At 44.3% G+C, this 27,594-nt stretch overlaps 1 protein-coding gene across 5 annotated transcripts; it reads left to right on the forward strand.

The window, feature by feature from the left end:
• On the forward strand, window positions 1-27,540 carry CHCHD5 (coiled-coil-helix-coiled-coil-helix domain containing 5). Of its 5 annotated transcripts, XR_006639801.1 has the most exons (5): window positions 49-536; window positions 2,073-2,230; window positions 2,313-2,478; window positions 26,503-27,262; window positions 27,496-27,540. XR_006639801.1 is itself a non-coding variant. In XM_044925967.2 (4 exons), the coding sequence occupies exons 2-4, from the start codon at window positions 2,079-2,081 to the stop codon at window positions 26,551-26,553; spliced, it is 369 nt and encodes a 122-aa protein (XP_044781902.1). In that variant the 5' UTR covers window positions 49-536; window positions 2,073-2,078; the 3' UTR covers window positions 26,554-27,540. The 5 variants fall into 5 exon arrangements, 4 of the variants coding, with proteins under 4 accessions (XP_025116909.1, XP_044781902.1, XP_044781903.1 ...); XM_044925967.2 differs by having other exon boundaries at window positions 26,503-27,540; XM_044925968.2 differs by having other exon boundaries at window positions 2,090-2,230; window positions 26,503-27,540.
• The last annotated feature ends 54 nt before the right edge of the window (window positions 27,541-27,594 follow it).

Below are 27,594 nucleotides of genomic sequence, written 5' to 3' on the forward strand. Positions count from 1 at the left end.
GCCATGCGCAGGACCAGCCTCCGGAGCAGCGGACGAGCGCATGCGCAGATAGAAGGTACAGCGCGGCCTCAGGGGTCAGGTTCCGCGTCCGAGCACTCAGCAGCAGGCAGCCACAGAGCTCAACCAAGCAGCGAACAGTAGCATGTTGAGGGGTCGCGGTAGCGGAAGCCGCTTGCCACCAGCTCCAATCGGGAGGCTTAGAGAGCGATCGGCGACGGCGAAGTGCCGCCGTCCCGCAAATCTGAACCGCATTCCCAGTATGGCGGAGGTACCGCGATACTTCCCAGTACATCCAGGGAATTCCTCACGCAGCCAGGGCAAGCTGGAAACAGATGGGCGTCAAGTAACCCAGCCGGCCGGAGGCGGAAGTCGCTACGCAGGGCGCCGCCATGACTTTTTGGGCCTGCTGGGAAGGGGATTTCCTACCGAAAGTAGGAGTCAAGGAGGCTGGGCCGGGCGCCGCCATGACAACTTGATATCGGAAAAGGCGGGACTATTCTTCCTCATTGATCCTCCTCCAGCATCGGCCTCAGGATATGAGTAGCTGGATCACCTACCCCGTACCTACCCCCGTACTCGTCGTCTTCCTCAGTGTTCTGGACTTAGGCCAGGACCCCGAGAAGGATTGACTTCTCTGTTCCCTGAAGATTCGAGCCTCAGGATTCATCTCTGTCCTTCACAGGCCCCAGTTCTCTGCGTGTTCACAGAGCTCTCTCTGAGCGTTTAAATTCCACTCCTTTTTCGGGTCCAGTCTCTTAAACACCCCAAACTTTGCCCCTGAAACGCCAGGTCTGGTCACTCACCCTGTATCCCTACCACTTCGGACTTGTCTCAGGAGCTCTAGGACTTTTAATAAGCCTGTCCTTAGAGCTCCATATTCCTCCCCCTGGATCATCTGACTGTACCTGTTGAACTTTTCAGATCTGTCCAGTACTTCATACTTCACCTATAAGGCCCACACCTCGGATCTCTCTCTGGATTTCCAGACCGTGTTCCTGAGGGTGGGAAAAGCTCAATTGTAGAACCTTCCAGATTTGCCCCAGAGCCCCGGCCTCACCCAGGGCCTCCAGGTCATGCTCCTAGGACCCTGAGACTTCCCCCAGAACCCCCAAATACGCGCCAGGGCTTCAGGTCTCACTTTCAGTACCCGTGTCTTCATGCCTCATCTCTAAAACCTTCTGGTCAAGAGACCCTTCCCCAGGACCCAAGAGGTCACCCACTTGGACCTCTAAACCTCACTTTTAGGGCTTTCAAACTTATTTAGGGCTCCCAGGTTCTCTCGGAGAATTCTAGGTGTTAGTACTAAGGCCCTAAGACTTCTCTGCATGCTGGGACTCCCAAGACCCTTCTTCTAGGACCCTTAAAACCTGCCTTAGATAATCAGACATTTTTTACCAGGGCCTTCACTATCTCCCCAGAAGCTTGCAGCCTGCTCCACAATCCCCAAGGCTCATGCTTAATTCTGTACTCCCTGGCCCTTTTCCAGGATTCTTCAAACTTTCAGATTTACCCAAGACCCCAGTCCCACTCCTGACTCTGATCAGAACTACCTCCCTTTTTAAAAAAGTGTTTCTTGTTTCTTGTTTATTAACATAGGAAAGGTCACAAACAAGCAGAACCATCTTTTTGATGTGACAGTAAGAACATGTAGTGTCGTTTCTTTTCTGAAAGTCTTTAAGAACAGAATTTTAAATTTTAGTTTAGGTTTAGAAATGATCTTGGTTTTTCTTTCCTAATGGTAATAGCTAAAAGCAGTGTACAAATATGAATACTTGAACAGTAAAAGTATAGGCAGTTTTTTCAGTTGTTCTGTTGTGTCTTAATCTTTTCATTGGATGCATTGGTATAAGCAGATGCTTTTAAAAAACAAGAGCAATTAATAGCTTGTCTTCTACAGTATCTAAAATGAGATGGTACACACACACACTTTCATTTATTCAACAAATGATTTTTGAACACTCACTATATACTGAACACTGCTATATGCACTGGGGGTACAGCTGTGAACAAAATGGACCAAGTGCCTGCCCCTGAGTGCTCCCTTTCTTGCCTTCTGCCTGGAATGTTCCTAGTGTATTATGTCGCACAGGCAGGCGGCCCTGGAGATCACTGCTCGCTACTGCGGCCAGGAGCTGGAGCAGTATGGCCAGTGTGTGGCAGCCAAACCGGAGTCATGGCAGCGAGACTGTCACCACCTTAAGATGAGCATTGCCCAGTGCACATCCGCCCAGTGAGTGTGGGCAAGTATGGGACAATGGGGGTGGGCAGCGGAGTGGAAGTCTCCCTGGCTTGAAATACCCTGCGTCCCGCAGCCCAATCATCCGTCAGATCCGCCAGGCCTGTTCGGAGCCTTTCAAGGCCTTTGAGGAATGTCTTCGACAGAATGAGGCCGCCATGGGCAACTGTGCGGAGCATGTGCGCCGATTCCTGCAGTGTGCAGAGCAGGTGCAGCCGACACATAGACCCTCCACCTTGGAGGTAAGATGGGGCTCAGCAGTTCATCCCACCCTGTCATCCTTCTGGTTGCTCAAAGACCAGGGAGTCACCCTCAGCCCCACACAGAGCTTCACCATGCATCCTGACCCCAGGACATTGGAACACAGTCCTCTCTCACCCCTTCCATAGCCCCTGCTTTAGTCCAGCCACCTCCACCACCAGGAGACCTGCCTCAGCCTTCTCCCTGGTCTCCCTGAATCCCCTCTTACCTTTCTAAAGATTTTTTTTTTTTTTTTTTTGAGGTTTTGGCTGTGGTGGTTGCTTCTCTTGTCACCTTGTTGCAGAGCACAGGCTCTAGATGTTCGGACTTCAGTAGTTGCAGCGCATGGGCTCAGTAGTTGTGGCTCCCAGGCTCTAGAGCACAAGCTCAGTAGTTGTGGCCCACAGGCTTTGTTGCATCTTCCTGGATCAGGGATCAAACTGGTGTTCCTCGCATTGCAAGGCAGTTTCTCAACCACTGAACCATCAGGGAAGCCCCCCTCTTACTTTGTCTCCATGCAGTGGCCAGAGATAACATTTAGGAACTGAAAACTGATCACATTACATCTTTGTCTAAAGTTCTTCAGCAGCTTCTAATCCACATTGAGAACAGAATCCCAGCTTTCTGCTGGTTCTCTGTGTTCTTTTCCAGGCTGACCCGATCTGCCTCCTCTCTTACCCATGTTCCCTCTCTCCTCCTCACTGCCTCTCAGCTCTGCAGGGATGGGGCAAAAAAAAAAAAATCATAATTATGTACTTTATACATTAAAAACTGGTTTTAATGTATAAAGTACATAAGCAGATGCACAATATATCTATGGTATTAAAATGTCATGGATGGGTGCAATTTTTTTTGAATGTTCAAAAAGACTCCTTGGGGCGGGGAGGCAGTAATTTTAAAAAAAGAAAAGTTGAGAAATTCTGGTTTAGATATTTACTGTCTCCTCCACTGTACTGTGAGCTCTGAAGGTAAAAGTCAGATCTTTCACCAGTTCCCTCTCAATCCCCCTTCATTTGCCCCCCTCTTTCAGTTCTTGGGGTGCCATCTTCTCTTCTCCAACCCAGAAGAGAAGCTCTTGGGCCTCCATGCTCTGTCTTAGCTCTTTCAATCCATTCTCTGTGATGGTCCCAGGGTGATTACAGAGGAAATCTGATAATGTACTGCTTTATTTAGAAACCTTTTCATGTGGAAGTGGGAAGGAGGCTCAAGAAGGAGGGTATATAGGTATATATATAGCTGATTCACTTTGTTGTATAACAGAAACTAACACAACATTGTAAAGCAATTATACTTCAGTAATAAAATGAAAAAAGAAACCTTTTCATGGTGCTTATGTTGACCAGGTCTAGTCTACCCCTGTTCCCCGACTCTGGCATAGCCTCCAGGGCCCTGCAGGATGTGGCCTCTGACCTTCCCTCTCCCCATATCCTCTTCAAGCCCTGCGTTCCCACCCCAGTGAACCTGCAGTTATTCAAATGCCCATTAAACTCGCCTGCTGCTAAGCTTCTGTCTCACTATTTCTGCCTGGACTGCCCTTTCCTACTCCATCTGACTCATTCCATTTCCAGCTTAGATGTCCCCTCCCTCAGGAAACCTCCCCTTGTGGCCTATCTCCCTGCTCCCAGGATCCCTGAGCTCCTTCCACTATGGCTTATATTTTTCCCCTTGTAACTGCTTTCTTCCTATTGCCAGTTTCAGAGGAGTTCTTGGCTAAAGACTGGGGAGCTGCACTTCTACCAGATCCTGTAGTCAATGGGTTTTTTTCATAAGGCAGAGATAAGTTCAAATCCCAATTGAGTCATCTGTGAGACAGACTTAATTCTTTCCAAAAAATATTCAGTAGGGACTGCATACTATTTATACTGCTGCTGCTGCTACTGCTGCTAAGTTGCTTCAGTCGTGTCCGACTCTGTGCAACCCCATAGACGGCAGCCCACCAGGCTCCCCCATCCCCGGGATTCTCCAGGCAAGAACACAGGAGTGGGTTGCCGTTTCCTTCTCCAATGCATGAAAGTGAAAAGTGAAAGTGAAGTCCCTCAGTCATGTCTGACTCTTAGCGACTCCATGGACTACAGCCTACCAGGCTCCTCCACCCATGGGATTTTCCAGGCAAGAGTACTGTTAATCATATGTTGGTGACGTTTCTTTCAAGTTATTGGGCATCTGACCAAAGACCTCATCTTCCCATCTCAGGGCCAGTTCCTCCCTCCCTCCCTCCCTCCCTCCCTCCCTGAGTGAGCAACCAAGCCTCACTCTTGTCTTCCTGTGGTCACCCCTGCCCTGCTCCTCAAGTCTACTCTCCACTTGAAGCCAAACAAACTTCTTATTTATTTGTTTTTTAAATTATTATTAAAGTATAATTGACTTACAGTGTTGTGTTAGTTTCTGCTGTGCAGCAAAATAAATCTGTTATATATAAATATATATCCACTCTTTTTTAGATTCTTTTCTCATATAGATCATCATAGAGTATTGAACAGAGTTCTTTGTGCTATGCAGTAGATTATCTGTTTTTTATATATATATATATATATATATATATATATATATATAGGCTTCCCAAGTGGCTCAGACAGTAAAGAATCTGCCAGCAATGCAGGAGACACAGACAGAGGTTCAATCCCTGGTCGAAAAGATCCCCTGGAGGAGGGAATGGCAACCCACTCCAATAGCCTTAGCTGGAGAATTCCACGGACAGAGGAGCCAGTCTATGGACTATCACTGATTTTTTCGTGTATGTGTATATATGTGTGTGTGTGTGTGTATATATATATATATATACACACACACACACACACACAAAATCTGTTTTATTTCAATTTATCCCCCACTTCCCCTTTTCTCTTCGTAACTGTAAGTTTGTTTTCTACATCTGTGAGTCTATTTCTGTTCTGTAAATAAGTTCATTTGTACCATTTTTTAGATTCCACACATAAGCAATATCCAGAGGAGCTTTTAAAAACAGAAATTGGGTCACATCTGCTCCTTTAAAGCCAGGTGGTTCTCCAGTGCACTCAAAGTAATTAACCCCACACCCAGCTCCTCCTCAGTGTCCTCTCTTTCCCTGTTTTAACATCCCAATCATAGCTTTTCCTCTTTGATGGGGGCATTGAGATTCAGGCCTCCTGTATCCTCTGGTCTCCAAAATAGCAAACGCACAGGCTCATTTAGTATAACATAGTATAAAGACATCTCGTATTAGCTTAGCTGACAGCATAAAGTACTACTTGTACCACCATACACACACACCACACACCTCTCCTCTTCACCCTGATGTAGTTATTTTGTCTTTCCTTTTCTTTTTCTGTTTTTATTGTCTGAGAGGCATGTGGAATCTTAGTTCCCTGACTCGGGATCTAACCCGTACTCCCTGCAGTGGAAGCTGGAAGTGCAGACTCTTAACCACTGGACCACCGGGGAAGTCCGTAGTTTTCTTCATGGGATTTATCAGCTAACGAATTTTTGTTCACTTGTTATCTGTCCCTCCCTGGAGTCAGAGATGTGTGTCTGCGTCCCCTGCTGGGTTCCTGGAACCTGTCACAATCCTGTATATACACAGCAGGTCCTCTGTAAACCCAACAGAATGCTGACAATTCCCTGCTCCCGAGGTGTTCACATGAAGACAGCTGAGGTCATCACCTGATGCCCTTTCCCTCCAGTCTGAGCTCTGCCAGGCCAGCCTCTGCTGTGTCTACACAGTCTCCCCAGCATGGTCCCAGGGCCAGCCAGGCACACAAGAGGTGCTAGTAGATGCTGATGTGTTTTTTTCCTCAGGCACACCCACTTCCTGCCTCCTGAGGACCCTTCGGATTGTAGGAAAACTGGACAGGAGTGATTGGCCACAGGATGTCCCCGCCCCTGAAGAATGGCCAGGTGGAGTGCTGAGGGCCCTGGATGTGGGCCTGACTTCCCTGGACATCAAGATTCACAATAAAGACTGTATAAAGACTGTATACCAGGCTTGAGTCCTGCCTTCAGCACCTGAGGGGGTCCCATTTCCCCACCTTAACCTAGTGTACCAAAGGGGTCTTGGGGCACCGGCCAAGCCATGCCAACTGTTCACCAGGGTTAAGATGACCCCTCTTCTGTCCTTAGCTCTGCCAACATCCGTTTCCTGGTTCCTGCTGCATGGATATAGAGAAGAGCTCTCTCTCCCTTTAGCTCTAGCATTTACCAAGTCTTCACTGAGTGTTTCCTTGAGGCTTTGGGGACAATAAATAACATACCTCCTTGCCGCCTGAGTTCAGAACCAGCTGGGTGATAGACACGGACATGAGGCAGTGTAGGTGAAAATACTTGCTTTTGTATTGAAAACATCTGCATTGAAGGATGTGGCTTGGGGTTTTCCGCCCTGGACTTCTCTTCTGTCATGGTTTCCATCCTTCCAGGGTCTAACCCTGGCTTCCTTGGTGGCTCAGTGGTAAAGAATCCTGCCAATGTAGGAGATGCTGGTTCAATCCCTGGATCAGGAAGATTCCTTGGAGAAGGAAATGGCAACCCAACTCCAGTATTCTTGCCTGGAAAATCCCATGGACAGAGGAGCCTGGTAGGCTACAATCCATGGAGTCTCAAAAGAGTCAAGAAGCGACTGCGCTATTAACAACTTGTTCAAAGGGTCTAACAGAGAATTTGAATGCAGGTAGTAGTTGGGGGACGCGATTCCAGGAACACCAGTAGGGAGTAGACAGAGAGGAAGGTGCATCATCAAGCCAATTATTCCTGAGGCTCTGTCTCACCTGCGACTTCTGGGAGATAGCAAAGAACATCCCTCAGTTTCCCCTTCCCAGGGGCAAGGAATTCAGGGTGTATGTACACCAGCTCCCCATCTGACATTGAGAGATGTTTTCACAGGCGTTGATTGCCCTGTATGTAGCCAGGTGCCCTCCCACCAGCAGAAGAACCCTGAGCAGAGGGCAGCAGGGAATGAAGTGAGCAGCCTTCAGCACACACGATGAGTGTGCTCAGGGGATGGGTAGGTGCCAGCTGTGGCTACTGCAGCATCTTCGTCTTTGTTTTCAGGATCACAGCCTCCAGTGGCACAGCTGGTTGATCCATCTTCCTGCAGAGGCAAGTCCTAAAGGGCAGAGGGTGGATGGGCAGGTGTGCAGGAGAGAGCGAGTCCAGAGCCTGCACCCAGCTTCACTATTCAGATAAGTTGATCCTCTTTTGAGGGGACTCATGTCGCAGTGCTGACCAGATCCTAAAGCTTGCACTCTGGCTTGGAAAAATGAGCCGGGAGTCTCTCCAGGGGATTTGATTCCTGAAACAAAGGGGCGTTGTTAGTTGGCTTAGGAGCCAGGGTGGAAGTCCTATGCAGCCAAGGTTGACACCATGAGACCCAGACAAGAAAATCCAGGTAGTGGAGAGTGAATTGTTCTCCCTTCCTGTGGTTCCTGAAAGGGTGATGTGGGTCTCGGTGGCTCTGTTCCCAGCTTCAGTTTCCCTGAGCTGTGGGTTGAGCCCTCAGATTTCTGTGTATGTTTTCAGCCTAGCCCTCTCTACTTGAGTAAGCTGCTGTGGGGTTCTCTCCAAGTGACTAAAAGAAGTGGTAAGAACAAACAACGTGGAGGTGGAGACTGTTTTAGAATATCTCTAAGGGGCCTCTCTTAACAGGCTGGACCAGCTTCCTAATAGGTGGGTCTCAGGGTTCCTGGAGGAGATGGCAACCCACTCCAGTATTCTTTCTTGGAAAATCCCATGGATGGAGGAGTCTGGTGGGCTGTAATCCATTGGGTTGGAAAGAGTTGGAAACGACTAAGCAACTAACACTTTACTTTTACTCAGGGGAACAAGAGAGCAAAAAAAAGTTCCCGCCTTTACCACATTCTATTAGTCAAATAAGTCATGAGGCCAACCCAGGTTAAAGGCGCAAGGAGAAGGAAGACTGCCTCTTGATGGCATTTGCCTGAAAAGAATTTTTGCCTATATTTGGCCACAGAAACTTAACAGTTTCTATTCCTGTGTCTGTTTGGGTAAAATATATTTTCTAGGAATTTTTCACATGATCTGAATTTTTAAATTGTTATTAATTTGTTTTTAATATCCTCATTATCTTTTTAAGGTCTAATCAAATCTGTAACAAAAGGCCCCTTTTTCATTTCTGTTTTTTTTTTTTTTTTGGCTACATTGCCTGGCTGTGGGATCTTAGTTCCCACCTGGGCTCTGGGTAAGATTTTTTTTTTTTTGATGTGGACCATTTTTAAAATAATTGTTACAATATTGCTTCTGTTAGCCAAGATGCAGCTGGAACCCACTAAGTGTGGGTTGAACCCATATCCCCTGCACTGGAAGGCAAAGTCTTAACCCCTGGACTACCAGGGATGTCCCCTTTCTCATTTCTGATGTTGGTTATTTGTGCCCTCTTCCTTTTTTTCTTTGTCAATCCTGACAGGAATTTATCTGTTATTAATCTTTTAACAGAATCTACTCTTGGCTTTGTCGGTGCCCACTTTCTATTTAAATCTCTTCTTTATTATTAAACCCTTCTTTTCTTGGATTTGATTTTGTTTTCTACTTTTTAAATGTTTAGCTCACTGATTTTCAGCCTTTTCCATTTTCTAATATACACACTTAACTTTCCTCAAAGCATAGCTATTTTGCTTTTTTCACTGATCTCAGATCACTTACATGTTTAAAATTATGTTTTTAAATTTCTAAACATATAGAGATTTTTCTAGTTACCTTGTCTAATTGCAGTTGAGCTGGGAACACATTTTATATGATTTCAGTCTTTGGAAAGATGTTGAGACTTTATGGCTTGGCATATGGTCTGTTTTTGTTATGTGCCATATGTGCTTGAATCATAATCCTGGGTTCATGATGCATTAGCTTAGCTTGGATTCCCCCAGAAACAAACTTTGGGACAAGGATTTGGGAGATGATCCCAGAAAGCACTGAAAGGAGTATGGGAAATGAAACAGGGACGGGAAAACAGCTCATCAGAGGTGCATTAGCAAGCAAGTTACCACCATGGACAACAGTTTCATCCTCTTGGAAATCTGGGAAGCGGTGGAAATAGGTTTCCCACTCGAGTGGTGAGGGTGTCTGTACACTGACCCCCACCATTTATTTGATTGAGGGCTGCTTAGGGGGATGGACGTGAGTCTGAGTGAACTCCAGGAGTTGGTGATGGACAGGGAGGCCTGGCGGGCTGCGATTCATGGGGTTGCAAAAAGTCGGACACGACTGAGCGACTGAACTGAACTAAGGGGATGGGCTTTGTTTTTATTTTTATCTTAGTTTGACCTGCGGAATCTTAGTTCCCCCAGTCAGGGGTGGAACCCATGGCCCCTGCAGTGAAGTGTGGAGTCTTAAACCACTGGGCCACCAACGAAGTCCCAAGGGTTGGGTTTTTAATTTCCTGTCACTTCCTGCTTGCCACACACTTAGTTGGGGTGAGCTCTGTAGAAAGTTCTCCAGCAAAGAGCTGCTGTCTTGGCTACTTCACCCACTGAGTTCTCTTCAGTGTTCTCCACCTTGTGACCATTCACTTCTGTGGCCACAGCTGCTATTGTTCCTTTTATCCTGACCACCTTTGCTGCCTGTCACTCCTGATGCCATCACCACATCACACTACAGCCACTGTTGGTGGGAGTATTGAGATAGTAAGAATGCCTTCAAAATGCTTGACTCAGTTCACAAGAAACAGCTATAGTCAACCCAGGAGGCCAATGAGAAATGGTGGGCATGAAGCGGGTAAGAACTGGGAAGAGTGTGGGGAAGGGCAGGCAGCAATGTTGAGGGAACTTGTATGGATGCTGAAATGGTTGAGTGAGCTGACAACGCTCAGAATTCTGAGGAGGCAGAATTCCAGTCAAAGAAATGTGAAGGTGATTGAGGCAGGAGTATGTGAACCAGGAAGCAGCATCTTCAATGAGCAGCATCTTCAAGGATCATTATTTTCATCTTTGATGGTTGAACTGAGCATTTTGTGCTTGTCACTGAACATACTTAGTTGATAATCATTCACTATGTGAATGATAATAAATAGTTCAGTCAGCATTTATCTTCAAAGGATAAATACCTCATTTATACCATCAAAAACTTTTGGGCAGAATGTGTGCAAATAGAAGCCAGATCTCTCAAGAAATAGACAATCCTGAAAGAAAGCAAGCTAGCTTTTATCATAAAATGTGCTGCTTTTCAAAAAAGTTCTGTTGCCACATCCTAGACCAGTTTAATCAGAATCTCTTGGGGAAAGACCCAGACATTGATTTTTTTTCTTTTTCTTTTATCTTTTTGGCTTCAAGGCATGTGGGATTTTAGTTCCCCAACCAGGGATCAAACCCATACCCCAAGCATTGAAAGCCTGGAGTCTTAACCACTGGACTGCCAGGAAAGTCCCTAAATACCAATTTCAAAATTGATTTCAATACACAATCAAGAACCACTGCTTTGGTGGAATTCCTAATTTTTGATGGACTACATTTTATAACACTTATTTGCTTGGAAATAAGGTTCTGAAAGTTTTTGACCCTATTCTGAAGCCCCTGATAAAACAGAATTTGCAGATTCTGGGAGCCTATGAGTGTCACAATATATATTTTTTAACTTTATTTTTGGCTGTGCTGAGTCTTCGTTGCTGTGTGGGTATTCTCTAGTTGCAGTGAGTCGGGGGATACTCTCTAGTTGTGGTGAACAGGCTTCTCTTGTTCTTCTCTAGAGCACTCGGACTTCAGCAGTTGCAGCATGTGGATTCAGTAGTTGAGGCTCTCAGGCTCTAGAGCACAGGCTCCGTAGTTGTGGCACACGGGCTTAATTGCGCCACAATGTGGGATCTTCCCGGATCAGGGATCGGACCCGTGTATCCTGCATTGACAGGCAGATTCTTTATCACTGAGCCACCAGGGAAGCCCACGATAGTATTTCTTTTTAACACAGTGAATATTTACCACTGAGGTGGTGACATACAAATAAGATCAGATTCAAATAACTTAACATCCTTTCCTCCTCCTCTGATGGGCCAGAAATTATGGGATGCAAGGTGTGTCAGTTCAACCAGTCAAAAGGAAAGGGTGTCACTCTAAAAAGCATTAAGCAGTAAAAAAGTGTCAAGAACATAGACAAGTTTGTGCAATAAGGGGAACCCACCCTCCTGAGTCTCCCAAGGGCCAAGGCCTGGACACCGTCTCTGGGCTGTGCTGGCTGCCAAGCATAGGTAGATAGCCCCAAGGCAAAATCTCTGACTTCCCAGTAAGACAACATTGAGGATAAAGTAGTAACTGCGATGCAGCAGTGTGAGGTGCTGGCAAGGAAAAGGGGGAAATGCAGATGGGAAAAATGAAGAAAAAGAGCAACTCCAAAGAGTCTGTTCCTGGCAGTGTGCAAGCCACAGGAAACCTGGTCCAGGGAAGCATGTATGTTCTCAGCATATACAAATGCGAGACTTTAAAAAAGAAGACGGCAAATAAAATAGTACTAATTGAAGTAGATATAGGACCTGCCTCATGGCACAGTGGATAAGAATCTTCATGCGAAGGCAGGGGACACGAATTTGATCCCTGGTTCAGGAAAATCCTACATGCTGCAGGGCAGCTAAGCCCATGCACCACAGCTACTGAAGCCCCTGTGCCCCGCAATAAGAGAAGCCATGGCATAGCAACAAAGAGTAGCCCCCATGTGCAGCAATGAAGACCCAGCACAGCCAAAAGTAAATATTTTTTAAAAGTAGATGTATAACCTATATAGAATAATGACCTATTTCTTCCTGTCTGATGGTACAGTATTTAATAGTTTTGCTTTTTCTGTTTCCTTTTCCAGTAATAATTCTGTAAACTGCCTGCAGTCTTTAGGGTGTCTTGTTTTCTTTCATTTATTGGTAAAACAGAATCCTCAAGATTCCATTTTCAAAGCTTTTGTTGAGAGAATGTTTAGCTTGATGTCAATACATTGGCCTGACACAAGGAATCAGTGTGATGTGGGCCTGTTGAGAGTAGAGTTTCGAGGCAAAGTGAATTTTATGTAATAGAAAAGTAAAAAAAAAAAACCTCATTTAATTCTTAACATTTTGAGGAAGTGGCAAAATGACAAAATTGTGCATTATGAAAGCCTCAATATCACAGGGAAGTAATCACATCTCTTTTTAGCAAAATATGTCCAGGATGCTTAGCAAGTTAACATCTTTTCATTTTCTTTGGTAAAGAGTTTATACGCTGAATGGGATTTGCCAAAATTTACAATTGCATTTTCTGCCAAATATGCAGATAAATAAACAAAGTCTTAGTAGCTCAGTTGGTAAAGAATCCACCTGCAGTGCAGGAAACTGGGTTTGATCCCTGGCTTGGGAAGATCCCCTGAAGGAGGAAATGGCAACCCACTACAGTATTCTTGCCTGGAGAATCCCATGGACAGAGGAGCCTAGTGAGCTATAGTCTGTGGGGTCACAAGAGCTGGACACGACTTAGCAACCAAATCACCACCACCAGTTTGTATTTAAGTAAGAGATCAGCAATCTTTTGTCTTCTGCAATTTCAAGACAACCTTGGTAGAACTTAAAGAGATTATTTGAAACTCCAGTTTTCAAATCAAAGAATCTAATCACTAGGGGAACATTTGCTGTGGCTGCCATGCCTTGGCCGAGTCTGTGTGCAACGTGGGATCATTGGGGAGAGCTGCTGAAATCAGTTTTGCACTGTAAGGATCCAACACATCTGTTATGCTCTAGCATTTCCCCTTTTGTTCGCCCACAAGATACTTTAGTTGCAGTATCTGAATGAGGAAATGTAATTCTGCTCAGTTTCATAGAACAGCCAAGGGAACAATGCACTAATTGTGCTTATTTGTGTCAATTCAGTGGCTGCTGTTTTCAGCTGAGCTTTGGTGTCTTTTGGGGAGAAAAACCAATGCACTTTTGCTAGATTTAGAAGAACTTGCCTATCTCATCCTGAACTTGTGAGTTTCAATTTCCACATGTGCTTTCAGATACTCTTTTCCACCATATGCAATCCCAGATTCTTTTCTGTACAGTGTACAGTCTGATCTATTTTGATTATTCACTTTCCTAATTCAGTTATATGTGTCCTTCCATTTGTGTATCGTGCTCAGTCATGTCCGACTCTTTGTGATCCCGTGGACTGTAGCCCCCCAGGCTCCTCTGTCCATGGGATTCCCCAGACAAGAATACTGGAATGGGTTGCCATTTCCTTCTCCAGAGAATCTTCCCGAACCAGGGATTGAACCTGTGTCTCCTGTATTGGTAGGTGGATTCTTTACCACTGAGCCACCTCAGAAGCCCACATAAACATTTAGTCTGTATTTTAGGTGCCATTTGGATCATGCTGGCATTGTTGTTTTTGTTTTTGTTTTTTTGGCTATGCTGTGCAGCACATGGGATCTTAGTTCCTGGATCAGGGATTGAGCCCACGCCCCCTGCAGTGGAAGAGAGGAGTCTTAAACAGTGGACCACCAGGGAAGTCCATGGCATTGGTATTATAATCATTCTCATTTTCATTATCCTAACTCCTAGGAAACAAAGTCACTATATTCACAATGTTAAAAATTAAACCATCACTGTCCCAGTGCAAAGCACAACAGTTAATCTGCGAAGACAGACTGTTCACATACAACTGCAGTGTACTGAAGTTACACATTTAAGCTGCATTAGAGTAAGGCAGCAAAGGAGGATTCATTACTCTGAGTCACAAATTATAGATTGGGGGAGAAATAGCAACCGCAACAGTGGCAGGGAATTTGGTTGTGGTCCAGTGGTTAGGTCTCCGTGCTTCCACTTCAGGGGGCACGAATTCAGTCCCTGATCAGCTAACTAAGATCCCCCAAAGAATATAGCCAAATCAAACAATGGCAGGTGGTCAACTTTTGAAATTTTATCTCCACTCAGGCATATCTCTGAAACTCCAGACTTGCTTATCCATTGCCTACCCACGTTTCTGTTTTATGTCTTAACATCTCAGTATTACAGTGTTCAGAGCTGAACCTTTGGTTCTGCTCCTAAAACTGCTCCACTCCTGCTTTTCCTAAATCAGGCAGATCCATTCTTCCAGCCGCTCAAGTCAAAGGCCTTGGGAGCCTCCTTGACCCTGCTTTTCTCTCACACCCAGTATCCAGTGTGTTTGGAAATCTTGTTGACTCCTTCCTCAAAATATATCCACAATCCCACTACCTCTCAGCATCTCCTGCTCCCAAATCCAGCAGAGCCACCATCCCTCAAAGCTGGATTTCCATGTCCCTTCTACCCCAGTTTCTCCTTCCTCCTACCCTGAGTGTGTTCTTAATACAATGGCCAGGGGGATCCTTTTATTTTTTACATTTTTTAGCTGTGCCATGCGGCATGCAGGGTCTTAGTCCCCCAACCAGGGACCTAACCTGTGGCCCCTGCATTGAAAGTCTTAACCACTGGACTGCCAGAGAAGTCCCCAAAGGGGATCGTTTAAACATGTAAGTCAGAATATCTGTCACCTCTCCATCTAAAACTGCAAATGTACATCATCTCAGAGCAAAAACCAAAATCCACAGAGTAGCCTCCGAAGCCCTGGGCCATCTGGGCACCCTTCTCCTCACTCACGCCTTCTGACCTCATTTACTGCCAAGATCCCAGCCACAAGGTTTCTTTCCTGCTCTTGGACCACTCTAGGCATGGCCCTGCCTCAGGGCCTTTACTTCATTGTTTTGCTGGGAACCTTCTCACAGAGAAACACATGACTGTCACCTCTAAGTCTCTTCTCAAATGTCACCTTCTTACCACCCTACTTAGCATGGACACCACCTCTTGCCTTGTGCTTCAGATAACCAGCTCTTTTCCCTTTATCACCTCTCTTCATGTGTTTGTGCATGTGTGTGCGTGTGCTCAGTTGCTTCAGTTGTGTCCAATTCTTTGGACCATAGCACTCCAGGCGCCTCTGCCCATGGGATTTCCCAGGCAAGAATACTGGAGTGGTTTGCCCTTTTCTCCTCCAAGCGATCTTCCCAACCCAGGGATTGAACTAACATCTCTAATGTCTTCTGAGTAGCAGACAGATTCTTTACTGCTGAGCCAATGGAGAAGCCCTATTACCTCTTCACCTACCTTACTTATTAGTGTTATTGCTTATTCTCTGTCTCTCTCACTTGAACAGGAAGGAATCTTTGTCTTATCTGTTCACTGGTATATCGAAAGGCTTGAGAATAATGTCTGGTAGATCCTCAGTAGATATTTTGGTGTTTTTTTTTTTTTTTTTTTTGTTTTTTTTTAAGATTTATTTGTTTTTAGCTGTGCTGGATCTTTGTTGCTGCAGGAGACTTGCTCTAGTTGCTGAGAGTAGGGGCTACTCTCTAGTTGCGGTGCTCCAGCTTCTCATTTGTAGTGACTTCTCTTGTTGTGGAGCACAGGCTTTAGGCACTCAGGCTTCAGTAACTGCAGCTCATAGGCTCAGCAGTTGCAGTGCATGGACTTAGTTGCCCTGCAGCATATGGGGTCTTCTCAGACCAGGAATGAAATCTGTGTCCCCTGCATTGCAGGTGGATTTTTAAGCACTGGACCACCAGAAAAGCCCCTATATATATTTAATTTTAATTTTGGCCACACTGCAAGGCCTGTGGAGTCTCGCATGCCCTAACCAATATGGAACTGGTGACCTCTTCTATGGAAGCTTGGAGCCCTAACCACTGGACCATCAGGGAAGTCCCTCAATAAATATTTTAGAATGAATGAAGGAGGTGATCACCACGCTTTGATCACCTCCTTTGTTCAGGAATAGGATGCCCAGATGGTGCAGGGCTTCAGAGACTACTCTAAGGACTTCAGCCTGAGAAATATGGCCAGCGTTGTCCTGGTGAGGCACAGGGCCCCAGAGTGGTGGTGGAGTGGTGAGCTGAGGTCTCAGGGCCCAGTGTTTGACCACTGTTCTCCCTCACCTCTGCTCTAAATGGCTCCAGCTGGTTTTTCAAGGTTGCACCATCATCTAGGGAAGAAGGGTCATTGGAAGTGCAATTATCAGCTTACCTCGGAAGACAGCCATGTCCCTCAAAGTTGCTCAGATATATAGGGCAGGGGGCAGGAGGCTGTGCTAGGTCAGGTGGTGGGGAATACCCTCTGAGAAGTTCACATTTGAGCAAAGACTTGGTTCCAGGTCCAGGGCATGGGATCCACTCCCAGGAAAGAGAGAGGGGAGGGGACAACAATAAGAGATGGTAAAATTCTTTTTTAAACATTAATATATCCATAACCCCTTTTTAAATAATCATTTTTATCTATTTATTTGGCTACACCAGGTCTTAGTTGCGGCGTTCTTTGTTGTGATATGTGAACTTTTAGTTGTAGTATGTGGGATCTAGTTCCCTGACCAAGGATCCCACCTGGGACTCCTGATTGGAAATGTGGAGGCTTAACCGCTGGACCACCAGGGAAGTCCCCTGGTAAAAGTTTATTTCTCTGCTCAACCTAATGCTCTAGGGTTCGGAGAGCTCCTCACTTGAACTGCACAGGTCAGGCAGATGAAGGAAGAGAGAGAGAGAGGAACTTGATCACGGGGAGGGTTTTTAGAAGCCAGTTGTGCAAGTGCTGGTGTATATCTTTACTGCCATTAACCAGGACTCAGCCTCACCTCATGGTAAGGGATGCAGGGAAATGTGGCATACTTGTCTGTCCTGGAGGCAAAGCAAGTGAGCACTCAGTACTGTCTTTGCCACAAAGGTACCCTGCACAATTTGTGGACAATGCACAGGGTTATAGAATAGGTACAGTACTAGGAACACACTGGTGTGGAAGGGAGACGTGTGTGGCCTGGAACAGCCTTTCTGGAAGGTAGTGTGGAAGTATCTTGTTCCATTTGTAAGCATTTATGCTACAGAATCTTGAGTATACACAGACTTACCTGGTGGTCCAGTGGTTAATTCTCTGTGCTTCCGATGCAGGAGATGTAGGTTCAGTCCCTGGTCAGAGAACTAAGATTGATTCCACATGCCGTGCAATGCAGCCAAAAAGGGGGGGAAAAAATCATGAGTATACACATGTGAATGTACAAGAATACATCTTGAAATCTAATTCACAATAATAAAAACTTGAAAACATTGAACAAAAAATGGAATGCATATAATTTAAAAACAAAGACAGGGACTTCCCCAGTGGTCCAGTGGTTAACACTCTGCACTTCATTGCAAGGGGCACAGATTTCATCCCTGGTCAGGGAACTCACATCCCACATGCCATGTAGCATGACCAAAAATAAATTAATAAATAAAAAAGGAGACAGATCTCCTTATATTGTCATCTGAAAAGATGTCCAATAAAATGCAAATTGTACTATAATTATAGTATGATCTCAAGAAGAATATTTATTTACACATTAATTTTAAATACATATAATACAAAAACTTGAAGGGTAGAAAAAGCTATCTACTGAAAAATCTCCCTTTAACCCTTGCTTCTTCAAGTTCATTTCCTTAGAGGAAACCTATGCTACCAGTTTCTTGTGTATCTTTCAAGAAGCGTCTTATGTATACACCAGTAAATACACATTCCCACGCGTATGTATGTGTATTTTTAAAATATATTTGTTGGGCTGTGTTGGGTCTTAGTTGCAGAATTTAGGATCTAGTTCCCTGACTAGGAATCAAAACCTGGTCCCCCTGCATTGAAAGCTTGGAGTCTTAGCCACTGGACCACAAGGGAAGTCCCTGTATGTGTATTTTGATCTTCTTTTTTATGGAAATGCTAAATTATTAATATTATACATTTTTTTCAAAATAAACAATTTGTATTGAAGTATACTTGATTTACAATGTTGTATTATTTTCAGGAGTACAGCAAAGTGATTGAATTATATAAGAATATTTCAGATTCTTTTCTGTCTCAGGGCATCACAAGTTATTGAATATAGTTCAATAGTTGAACATAGTTCAGTATATTGAATATAGTTCAATAGTTGTTACAAGGACCTACTGTGTAGTACTGGGAACTATATTCAATAACTTGTGATACCCTGAGACAGAAAAGAATCTGAAATACTCTTATATAATTCAATCACTTTGCTGTACTCCTGAAAATAATACAACATTGTAAGGCAATGGCAACCCACTCCAGAATTCTTGCCTGGAAAATCCCATGGATGGAGGAACCTGGTGGGCTGCAGTCCATGGGGTCGTGAAGAGTCGGACATGACTTAGTGACTTCACTTTCACTTTTCCTTTCATGCATTGGAGAAGGAAATGGCAACCCACTCCAGTGTTCTTGCCTGGAGAATCCCAGGGACGGGGGAGCCTGGTGGGCTGCCGTCTATGGGGTCGCACAGTGTCAGACACGACTGAAGCGACTTAGCAGCAGCAGCAGCAGTGTGGATATATTAATCCTAAACCTCTAATTTATCCCTCCCTCTCCCCCACTTTTCCCTTTGGTAACCGTAAATTTGTTTTCTATGTCTGTGAGTCTATTTCTGTTTTGTAAATAAGTTTACTTGTATCATTTTAAAAGATTTACATATAAGTGATATCATGTGATATTTTGTCTTTCTCTGTCTGATTTACCTCACTTAGTATGTTAATCTCTACATCTTTTTCCACCTAAAAATTTAACTTGGTAATCATTCCATTATGAGTATCTAAATGTGTGTGTGTGCGCATAGTTGTGTCTGACTCCTTGAGACCTCATGGACTGTAGCCCGCCAGGCTCCTCTGTCCATGGGATTTTCCAGCCAAGAATACTGGAGTGGGTTACCATTTCCTTCTCCAGAGGATCTTCCCGACCCAGGGATCAAACCTGGGTCTCCCACTTTGCAGGCAGATTCTTTACTGTCTGAGCCACCAGGGAAACCCAAGTATCTAAATAAGTCTCTTATTCTTTTTATGGCTACATAGTGTTTCTTTATATGGATATAAAAAATTACCTATTTAAAATTAAGTATTTTCAGTATGTATATACATACAACTATTTGAAAAATATCCCTACACTCTTTACAGCTCTGGCTTAGGCCACAGTGACCCCCACATGCAGTAAGTACCTTTCATTCCTCGTCTTGGTCACTTGTGACTGGTTGCCTTCTGACACTCTCTCGATCAAATTTGAGTCAGTTTCAGTTTGCATCTGTTAGCCCCAAACAGGGCTTCCCTTGTAGCTCAGTCAGTAAAGAATCTGCCTGCAGTGCAGGTGACCCGGGTTCAATCCCTGGGTTGGGAAGATCCCCTGGAGAAGAAAATGGCACCCCACTCCAGTATCCTTGCCTGGAAAATCTCATGGACAGAGGAGCCTGGTGGGCTGCAGTCCATGGGGTCACAAAGAGTCGGGTACGACTGAGTGACTAACACTTACTTACTTACTTGCTGCTGCTGCTAAGTCGCTTCAGTCATGTCCGACTCTGTGCGGCCCCATAGACGGCAGCCCACCAGGCTCTGCTGTCCCTGGGATTCTCCAGGCAAGAACGCTGGAGTGGGTTGCCATTTCCTTCTCCAATGCATGAAAGTGAAAAGTGAAAGTGAAGTCGCTCAGTCGTGCCCGACTTTTAGCGACCCCATGGACTGCAGCCTCCGAGGCTCCTCCGTCCGTGGGATTTTACAGGCAAGAGTATTGCAGTGGGGTGCCATTGCCTTCTCCATATTTACTTACTTACTTACTTAACCCCAAACTCCCAGTCCAACCCTCTCCTTTCTCTCCCCTCCCTTTGCAAACACAAGTCTGCTCTGTGTCTGTGAGTCTTTAGTATGGTAATTTCTAGGTCCATCCATGCAAATGGCAAAACAAAACAAAACTTAAGTCAGTTTCTCCCAGGCCTTGACTAAATCTTAACCTTGGCTGCCATCCTATGTCCAACCTGCACTGCCTAGTCTTAGCAAAGAATCCTCTGAATTAATTTAGGGAGAATTCCCCTCGGTGCTAGTGGTAAAGAATCTGCCTGCCCGGGAGACTCAAGAGATTCAGGTTCAATCCCCTGGAGAAGGGAATGGTAACCCACTGCAGTATTCTCGCCTGTTAAATCCCATGGACAAAGGAGCCTGGTGGGCTACAATCTGTAGGGTCACAGTCGGGTGTAACTGAGCACTGCACTGAGCCCTGACTTTTGAGAAGTGATCAACTTCCTCATCCCCCACCTTTGATATATATGTCCTTCACCTGCCTTAACAGCAAGAATTCTGCTGTCAGTTTAACAAGAATCCTTTGAAGTCTCCTCTCAGTCATTTTCTATCCACTGAGCCCTTCAAGCTGCCTTTTGGCTATAAATCCCCCTTGTCCTGGTGTGTTCAGAGTTGAGTCAGATATCTCTCCTCTATTGCAATACTCCTGTTGCAATAGTCCCAAGGAAAGTCTTTTTTTTTTTTTTTTTTTTTTTTTTACCATTTTAACAAGTGTCAGAGTTAACCTTTAACCTTGCTCCTCATTCCCTGAAATTCGTATTCCCATGTCTTTCTTTACTTCTTCTGCAGGCCTCCTCCTGCCTCTCTGGCCATCCCTTCACCTGCTCCCACCCCTGCTGATATTCTTCAAGGCTTAAACCAGGCCTCTGCTATCCTGTACTCTCTGCAAGGATGTAATTTGTTATAGAGAATTTCAAACAAAATTCATTAGGTCACAGATGGTTTCCTTGAGCCCGGATCTCTGCCACAGGCTTCCCCCAACTACCTGAATTTGTTTTAAAAAATTAATTTATTTTTCACTGTTACTGGACCTTTGATGTTGCACACGGGCTTTCTTTAGTTTCTGCGAGCTGGGGCTACTCTGTGTTTCAGTGGTTGGGCATGTCATTGCAGTGGCTTCTCTTGTTGTGAAGCACAGGTTCTAGGTGCGCAAGCTCAGTAGTTGCAGCTCGTGCGCCTTAGAGCACAGGCTCAGTAGTTGTGGCGCATGGGCTTAGTTGCTCCACAGCATGTGGAATCTTCCCAGACCAGGGACCAAACCCGTGTCCCCTGCATTGGTAGGTGGATTTTCATCCACTGTGCCACTAGGGAAGTCCCGGACTATATGGACTTCTCTTCAGATTTTTCAGAGGGAATACTCACCATCCAGAACTAAAGGCATCATCTTCCCCAACCTGTCATTTCCTTCTGCCCCCTTGTTCTTTCTAGAGGCCATATCATTGTACCTGGGTGTGGAGCAATCTTGCTCCCAATGGCCAGTGTGTTTAGTTAATTTCATCTCATCATTCATACTTGAGCTAAGCCCAGAGTCTCTTAGAGAGTCTGCTCTGTCCCTACACTCCTCAGAGTTCAGGTTCCACAACTATATGTTTCCACAGCAGTACCATAAGCCTCTCATTCATGACCCCGCTTGAAAGAGGGAACCTCAGACAAATCTACATGGAGCATCTGCAAAACAAACATTTCAGACTCTTCAAAAATGCCAGTGTCATGAAAGACAGAAAAAGTTCAGGGACTGGTGCAAAAGACACATTGCTGGATTATCTCCAAGCCATTACAATATTGGCATGTGAGCATGCTCAGTCGATCATTCTTGTCTGACTCTTTGTGACTCCTTGGACTATAGCCCACCAGGCTTCTCTGTCCATGGGATTTCCCAGGCAAGAATATTGGAGTGGGTTGCCATTTCCTCCATCCAGGGGATCTTCCTGACTCAGGAATAGAACCCAGGACTCCTTCATCTCCTGCACTGGCAAGCAGATTCTCTACCACTGAGACACCTGTATATTAGATAATAAATGTTAAATGACTTGGATTTGATGATGATACTGAGTTAATATATGAGAATTATAGGGAATTTCTCTGTAGTCCAGTGGTTAGGACTCCAAGCTCTCACTGCCAAGGGTGTGGGTTCCATCTCTTGTCAGGGAACTAGGATTCCACATGACACATGGCTTGGCAAAAAAAAAAAAAAAAGTTGCTTAATATATGAGAATTATGATATATAATATATAAGAATTCTTTAGGAGAAAAACATTGAAGTGCCTTAGGATGAATTCCAATAAGAAATGTAACTTATTCTCAAATAATTCAGAAAAAAATGTCAGTGTATATATCTATATACCTATAAATATAGGTGTATACATATATGCCTATATTTATCATTCACATATATACATGTATATATTCATATTATATGTAATCAAGGGACTTCCCTGGTACCTCGGACAGTAAAGAACCTGCCTGCAATGCAGGAGACCTGAATTTGATCCCTGGGTTGTGAAGATCCCCTGGAGAAGAAAATGGCAGCCCACTCCAGTTTTCTTGCCGGGAGAATCCCATGGACAGAGAAGCCTGGCAGGCTACAGTCCAAGGAATTGCAAAGAGTCAGACATGACTGAGTGACTCACACACACACAAACATATCTAGCTATCTATAGAGAAATCATGTATAAAAAGGCTAACAATAAATCAAAGTAAAGGGTATTGTATTATTTTTGCAACATTTATAGGTTTGAAGTTTTCCAAAATAAAAAAAATTGAGGAAAATTAATAAACATGTAAAGTGTAAAAGACTCTACACATGGACATCACCAGATGGCCAACACAGAAATCAGACTGATTATATTCTTTGCAGCCAAAGATGGAGAAGCTCTATATATACCAGGAGAAGACTGTGGCTCAGATCATGAGTTCCTTATTGCCAAATTCAGACTTAAATTGAAGAAAGTGGGGATAACCACTAGACCATTCAGGTATGACCTAAATCAAATCCCTTATGATTATACAGTGGAAGTGAGAAATAGATTTAAGGGACTAGATCTGATAGAGTGCCTGATGAACTATGGATGGAGGTTCGTAACATTGTACAGGAGACAGAGATCAAGACCATCCCCAAGAAAAAGAAATGCCAAAAAGCAAAATGGCTGTCTGAGGAGGCATTACAAATAGCTATGAAAAGAAGAGAGGCCAAAAGCAAAGGAGAAAAGGAAAGATATACCCATTTGAATGCAGAGTTCCAAAGAATAGCGAGGAGATAACAAAGCCTTCTTCAGTGATAGGTGCAAAGAAATAGAGGAAAACAATAGAATGGGAAAGACTAGAGATCTCTTCAAGAAAATTAGAGATACCAAGGGAACATTTCATGCAAAGATGGGTTCAATAAAGGGCAGAAATGGTATGGACTTAACTGAAGCAGAAGATATTAAGAAGAGGTGGCAAGAATACACAGAAGAACTATACAAAAAAGATCTTCATGACCCAGATAATCACGATGGTGTGATCACTCACCTAGAGCCAGACATCCTGGAATTTGAAGTCAAGTAGGCCTTAGGAAGGAAATGGCACCCCACTCCAGTACTCTTGCCTGGAAAATCCCATGGATGGAGGAGCCTGGTGGGCTGCAGTCCATGGGGTCGCTAAGAGTCAGACACGACTGAGCGACTTGACTTTCACTTTTCACTTTCATGCATTGGAGAAGGAAATGGCAACCCACTCCAGTGTACTTGCCTGGAGAATCCCAGGGACGGGAGAGCCTGGTGGGCTGCCGTCTCTGGGGTCTCACAGAGTCGGATACGACTGAAGTGACTTAGCAGCAGGCCTTAGGAAGCATTACTACGAACAAAGCTAGTGGAGGTGATGGAATTCCAGTTGAGCTATTTCAAATCCTAAAAGATGATGCTGTGAAAGTGTTGCATTCAATATGTTAACAAATTTGGAAAATTCAGCAGTGGCCACAAGACTGGAAAAGGTCAGTTTTCATTCCAATCCCAAAGAAAGGGAATGCCAAAGAATGCTCAAATTACCTCACAGTTGCACTCATCTCACACGCTAGTAAAGTAATGCTCAAAATTCTCCAAGCCAGGCTTCAGCAATACATGAACAGCGAATTTCCAGATGTTCAAGCCGGTTTTAGAAAAGGCAGAGGAACCAGAGATCAAATTGCCAACATCTGCTAGATCATCGAAAAAGCAAGAGAGTTCCAGAAAAACATCTATTTCTGCTTTATTGACTATGCCAAAGCCTTTGACTGTGTGGATCGCAACAAACTGTGGAAATTTCTGAAAGAGATGGGAATACCAGACCACCTGGCCTGCCTCTTGAGAAACTTGCATGCAGGTCAGGAAGCAACAGTTAGAACTGGACATGAAACAACAGACTGGTTCCAAATAGGAAAAGGAGTACGTCAAGGCTGTATATTGTCACCCTGCTTATTTAACTTCTATGCAGAGTACATCATGAGAAACGCTGGGCTGGATGAAGCACAAACTGGAATCAAGATTGCCGGGAGAAATATCAATAACCTCAGATATGCAGATGACACCACCCTTACGGCAGAAAGAGAAGAAGAACTGAAGAGCCTCTAGATGAAAGTGAAAGAGGAGAGTGAAAATGTTGGCTTAAAGCTCAACATTCAGAAAACTAAGATCATGGCATCTGTTCCCGTCACTTCATGGCAAATAGATGGGAAAACAGTGGAAACAGTGGCTGACTTGATTTTTTGGGGGCTCCAAAATCATTGCAGATGGTGATTGCAGCCGTGAAATTAAAAGACACTTACTCCTTGGAAGGAAAATTATGTCCAACCTAAACAGCATATCAAAAAGCAGAGACATTACTTTGCTGACAAAGGTCCATTTGGTCAAAGCTATGGTTTTTCCAGTGGTCATGTATGGATGTGAGAGTAGGACTATAAAGAAAGCTGAGCGCCGAAGAATTGATGCTTTTGAAGTGTGGTGTTGGAGAAGACTCTTGAGAGTCCCTTGGACTGCAAGGAGATCCAACCAGTCCATCCTAAAGGAGATCAGTCCTGGGTATTCATTGGAAGGACTGATGTTGAAGCTGAAACTCCAGTATTTTGGCCACCTGATGCGAAGAGCAGACTCATTTGAAAAGACCCTGATGCTGGGAAAGATTGATGCCAGGAGGAGAAGGGGATGACAGAGGATGAGATGGTTGGATGGCATATCCGACTCAATGGACATGAGTTTGGGTGGACTCTGGGAGTTGGTAATGGACAGGGAGGCCTGGCGTGATGCGGTTCATGGGGTCGCAGAGAGTCGGACACAACTGAGCAACTGAACTGAAAGTGTAAAAAGCTTTGGAGAAAGAAAATAAAGTTTTGGAGAAGAACTTCTTGATAACAGTCATTCAGGCCATGTTGTCATCCTCTTGTTTTCATATACAGTCCCAAAAGATGGACTTAAAAAAAAAAATCTGAGATGCAATTTAATGATTTAAAATACAGTCCAATTGATAACACTCTAATTGTTCAAAGTCATAGAAATATAGCTTATTCTTTCCGGTTCTTAAGTTGGACATAGACTGTGCAACTGTTTGTTCTATTATATTTTATTTTTTGGCCATGTCTCACAACATGTGTGACCTTAGTTCCCCTACCAAGGATCAAACTCACACCCCCTGCTTTGAAAATGCTGAGTTTTTACCACTGGACAGCAAAGGAAGTCCCTGTATTATTTCAAAAAATAAATAAATAAAGCAGGCCATTCAAAAAATAATGATGAGAGTATAAAGGGAAAAAGATTTTGTTTGGTCCAAGTCTGAGGTCTTGAGGTAAACACACACATACACACACACACACACACACAAAAGAAGGGATTAGTAAAATTAAACTCTAATGTTAATGAAACGGGAAATAAAAACAAAGCAATAAAAGGCTTAGAAGGCTTAGTCCCAAGTTGTTCAGAAGCCTGATCAAAGAAAAAGAAAGTAAAAGGTTAAAGGAGATGCATTAAAAATTAGAAAGGAAATGTAGCCAGAAATTGCCTGGAAAGTATTGTGTGCCACTCTATTACAAAAATTTCCTGCTGAATATTTAAGGATCAAATCTGACATAAGAGGAAGAAAGCATGAGTATCTCAATTACCACGGAAAAAATGGGAAAGGTGATTAAAGAGCCATATAAAAAACACCCGTATACCCTTACTCAGTGGGCTTCCTAGGTGGCTCAGTGGTAAAGAATCTGCCTGCCAGGCAGGAGACTCGGGTTCGATCCCTAGATTAGGAAGATCCCCTGGAAAAGGAAATGGCAACCCACTCCAGTATTCTTGCCTGGGAAATCCCATGGAAAGAGAAGCCTGGTGGGCTACAATCCATGGGGTCTCAAGAGTGAGACATAACTGAGTGACTAAACAAAAAAACAGACTCAGATTTTCTTATTGCTAAGATTTTACCTCCCTTGCATTATTGTTTGTTCTCTCTTTATGTATATTCTTAACATTTTTTTCCAGAAGAATTTGAGAATCAATTGCAAACATCATGGCCCTTTAATCCTTCAGTGATACAAAGTGCACTTGTGGCAGTGGTAAATTCTCTGGCGGGGCCCTCCATAGGCTGGGATGACAGTAAGACACGGCAACAGTGAAAGGACTCCCTGCTGTTACTGGAAATCACGAGACTCTGAAATAGCAGAGGCAAGTGGGAGCACTTAACCATCAGAGGCAGGGTGGACATAATTACTGGAACGGGCAGCAGTCTTGCAGTGGCAACCAGGGTGTCTTGATAGAGACCTGGGGCAATGGCTAATGATCCATAATGTCTTTGGGGAAGAGATATGATGGCATCTGAATATTGTTTGGTTGTATAACCAGAAAACGTGGAGAGCTGGGAAGCAAAAGCCTGGTGCCCTTCACTTCAATGGAAAATTACAAGTTTTCACCCGGTTTCTAGATGAGTCCGTTTTTAGACTGACAGACGGGCATTCCAGCTCCCTGTGAGGAAGAAGCTGGTGAGGCCACTGCAAAAATGTACAATATTCCTTTAGTTTTTCTTAAACAGACCTGTGGCTGTTTTCTAGAGAAACTGTCCACCACAGAAAAGGGAATACAGAGGCTTCTTATAGGTGGCAAGGCCAGCAGAATACATTGACTGTCCTGCCCCAGTGCTGTGTTAACTCTCCTGCTTTCTATTACAGCATAATCCACAGGGATCTTGATCATCTTGATATTCTATGGGACATGGTACTAATTGAATTTTGTTGAACAAAATATGGTAAGTACTCTGGATGCCCAGATGCCAGCTAGCAGGGGAAAAAAAAAACTTTCCCCCAAATTCAAAGTGTTTGCTATACTGGTGAAATTTTTATGAACCCACTGGTTTGGGACAAATGCTATACCTTAAGTACCTCCATCACTATGGAAGATGCAGATAGTATTAAAAAAGAAAGAAATAGTATTTTGGGGAACTCTTTGAGACAAAACAGCACTGATTCATTTACTTTCTAGTTCAAACAATGTCCGGAGGAAGAGGAGATTTCTCGTGGACCCAAAGCACAAGGCAAATGGCCTGCCCCTTGGCCACTGAAGGCAGCAGCAGCACCTGTG

Source organism: Bubalus bubalis, chromosome 12 (assembly GCF_019923935.1).
Source record: "Bubalus bubalis isolate 160015118507 breed Murrah chromosome 12, NDDB_SH_1, whole genome shotgun sequence".
Taxonomy (NCBI): Eukaryota; Metazoa; Chordata; class Mammalia; order Artiodactyla; family Bovidae; genus Bubalus; species Bubalus bubalis.

What these genes read in the sequence shown, in the direction of transcription:
- CHCHD5 (XM_025261124.3), top strand. Translation starts at nt 143, where the DNA reads ATGTTGAGGGGTCGCGGTAGCGGAAGCCGCTTGCCACCAGCTCCAATC. An exon ending in TCCAGCATCGGCCTCAGGAT is followed by an intron (nt 537 to 6,250) that starts ATGAGTAGCTGG and finishes TTTTTTCCTCAG; the next exon opens with GCACACCCACTTCCTGCCTC.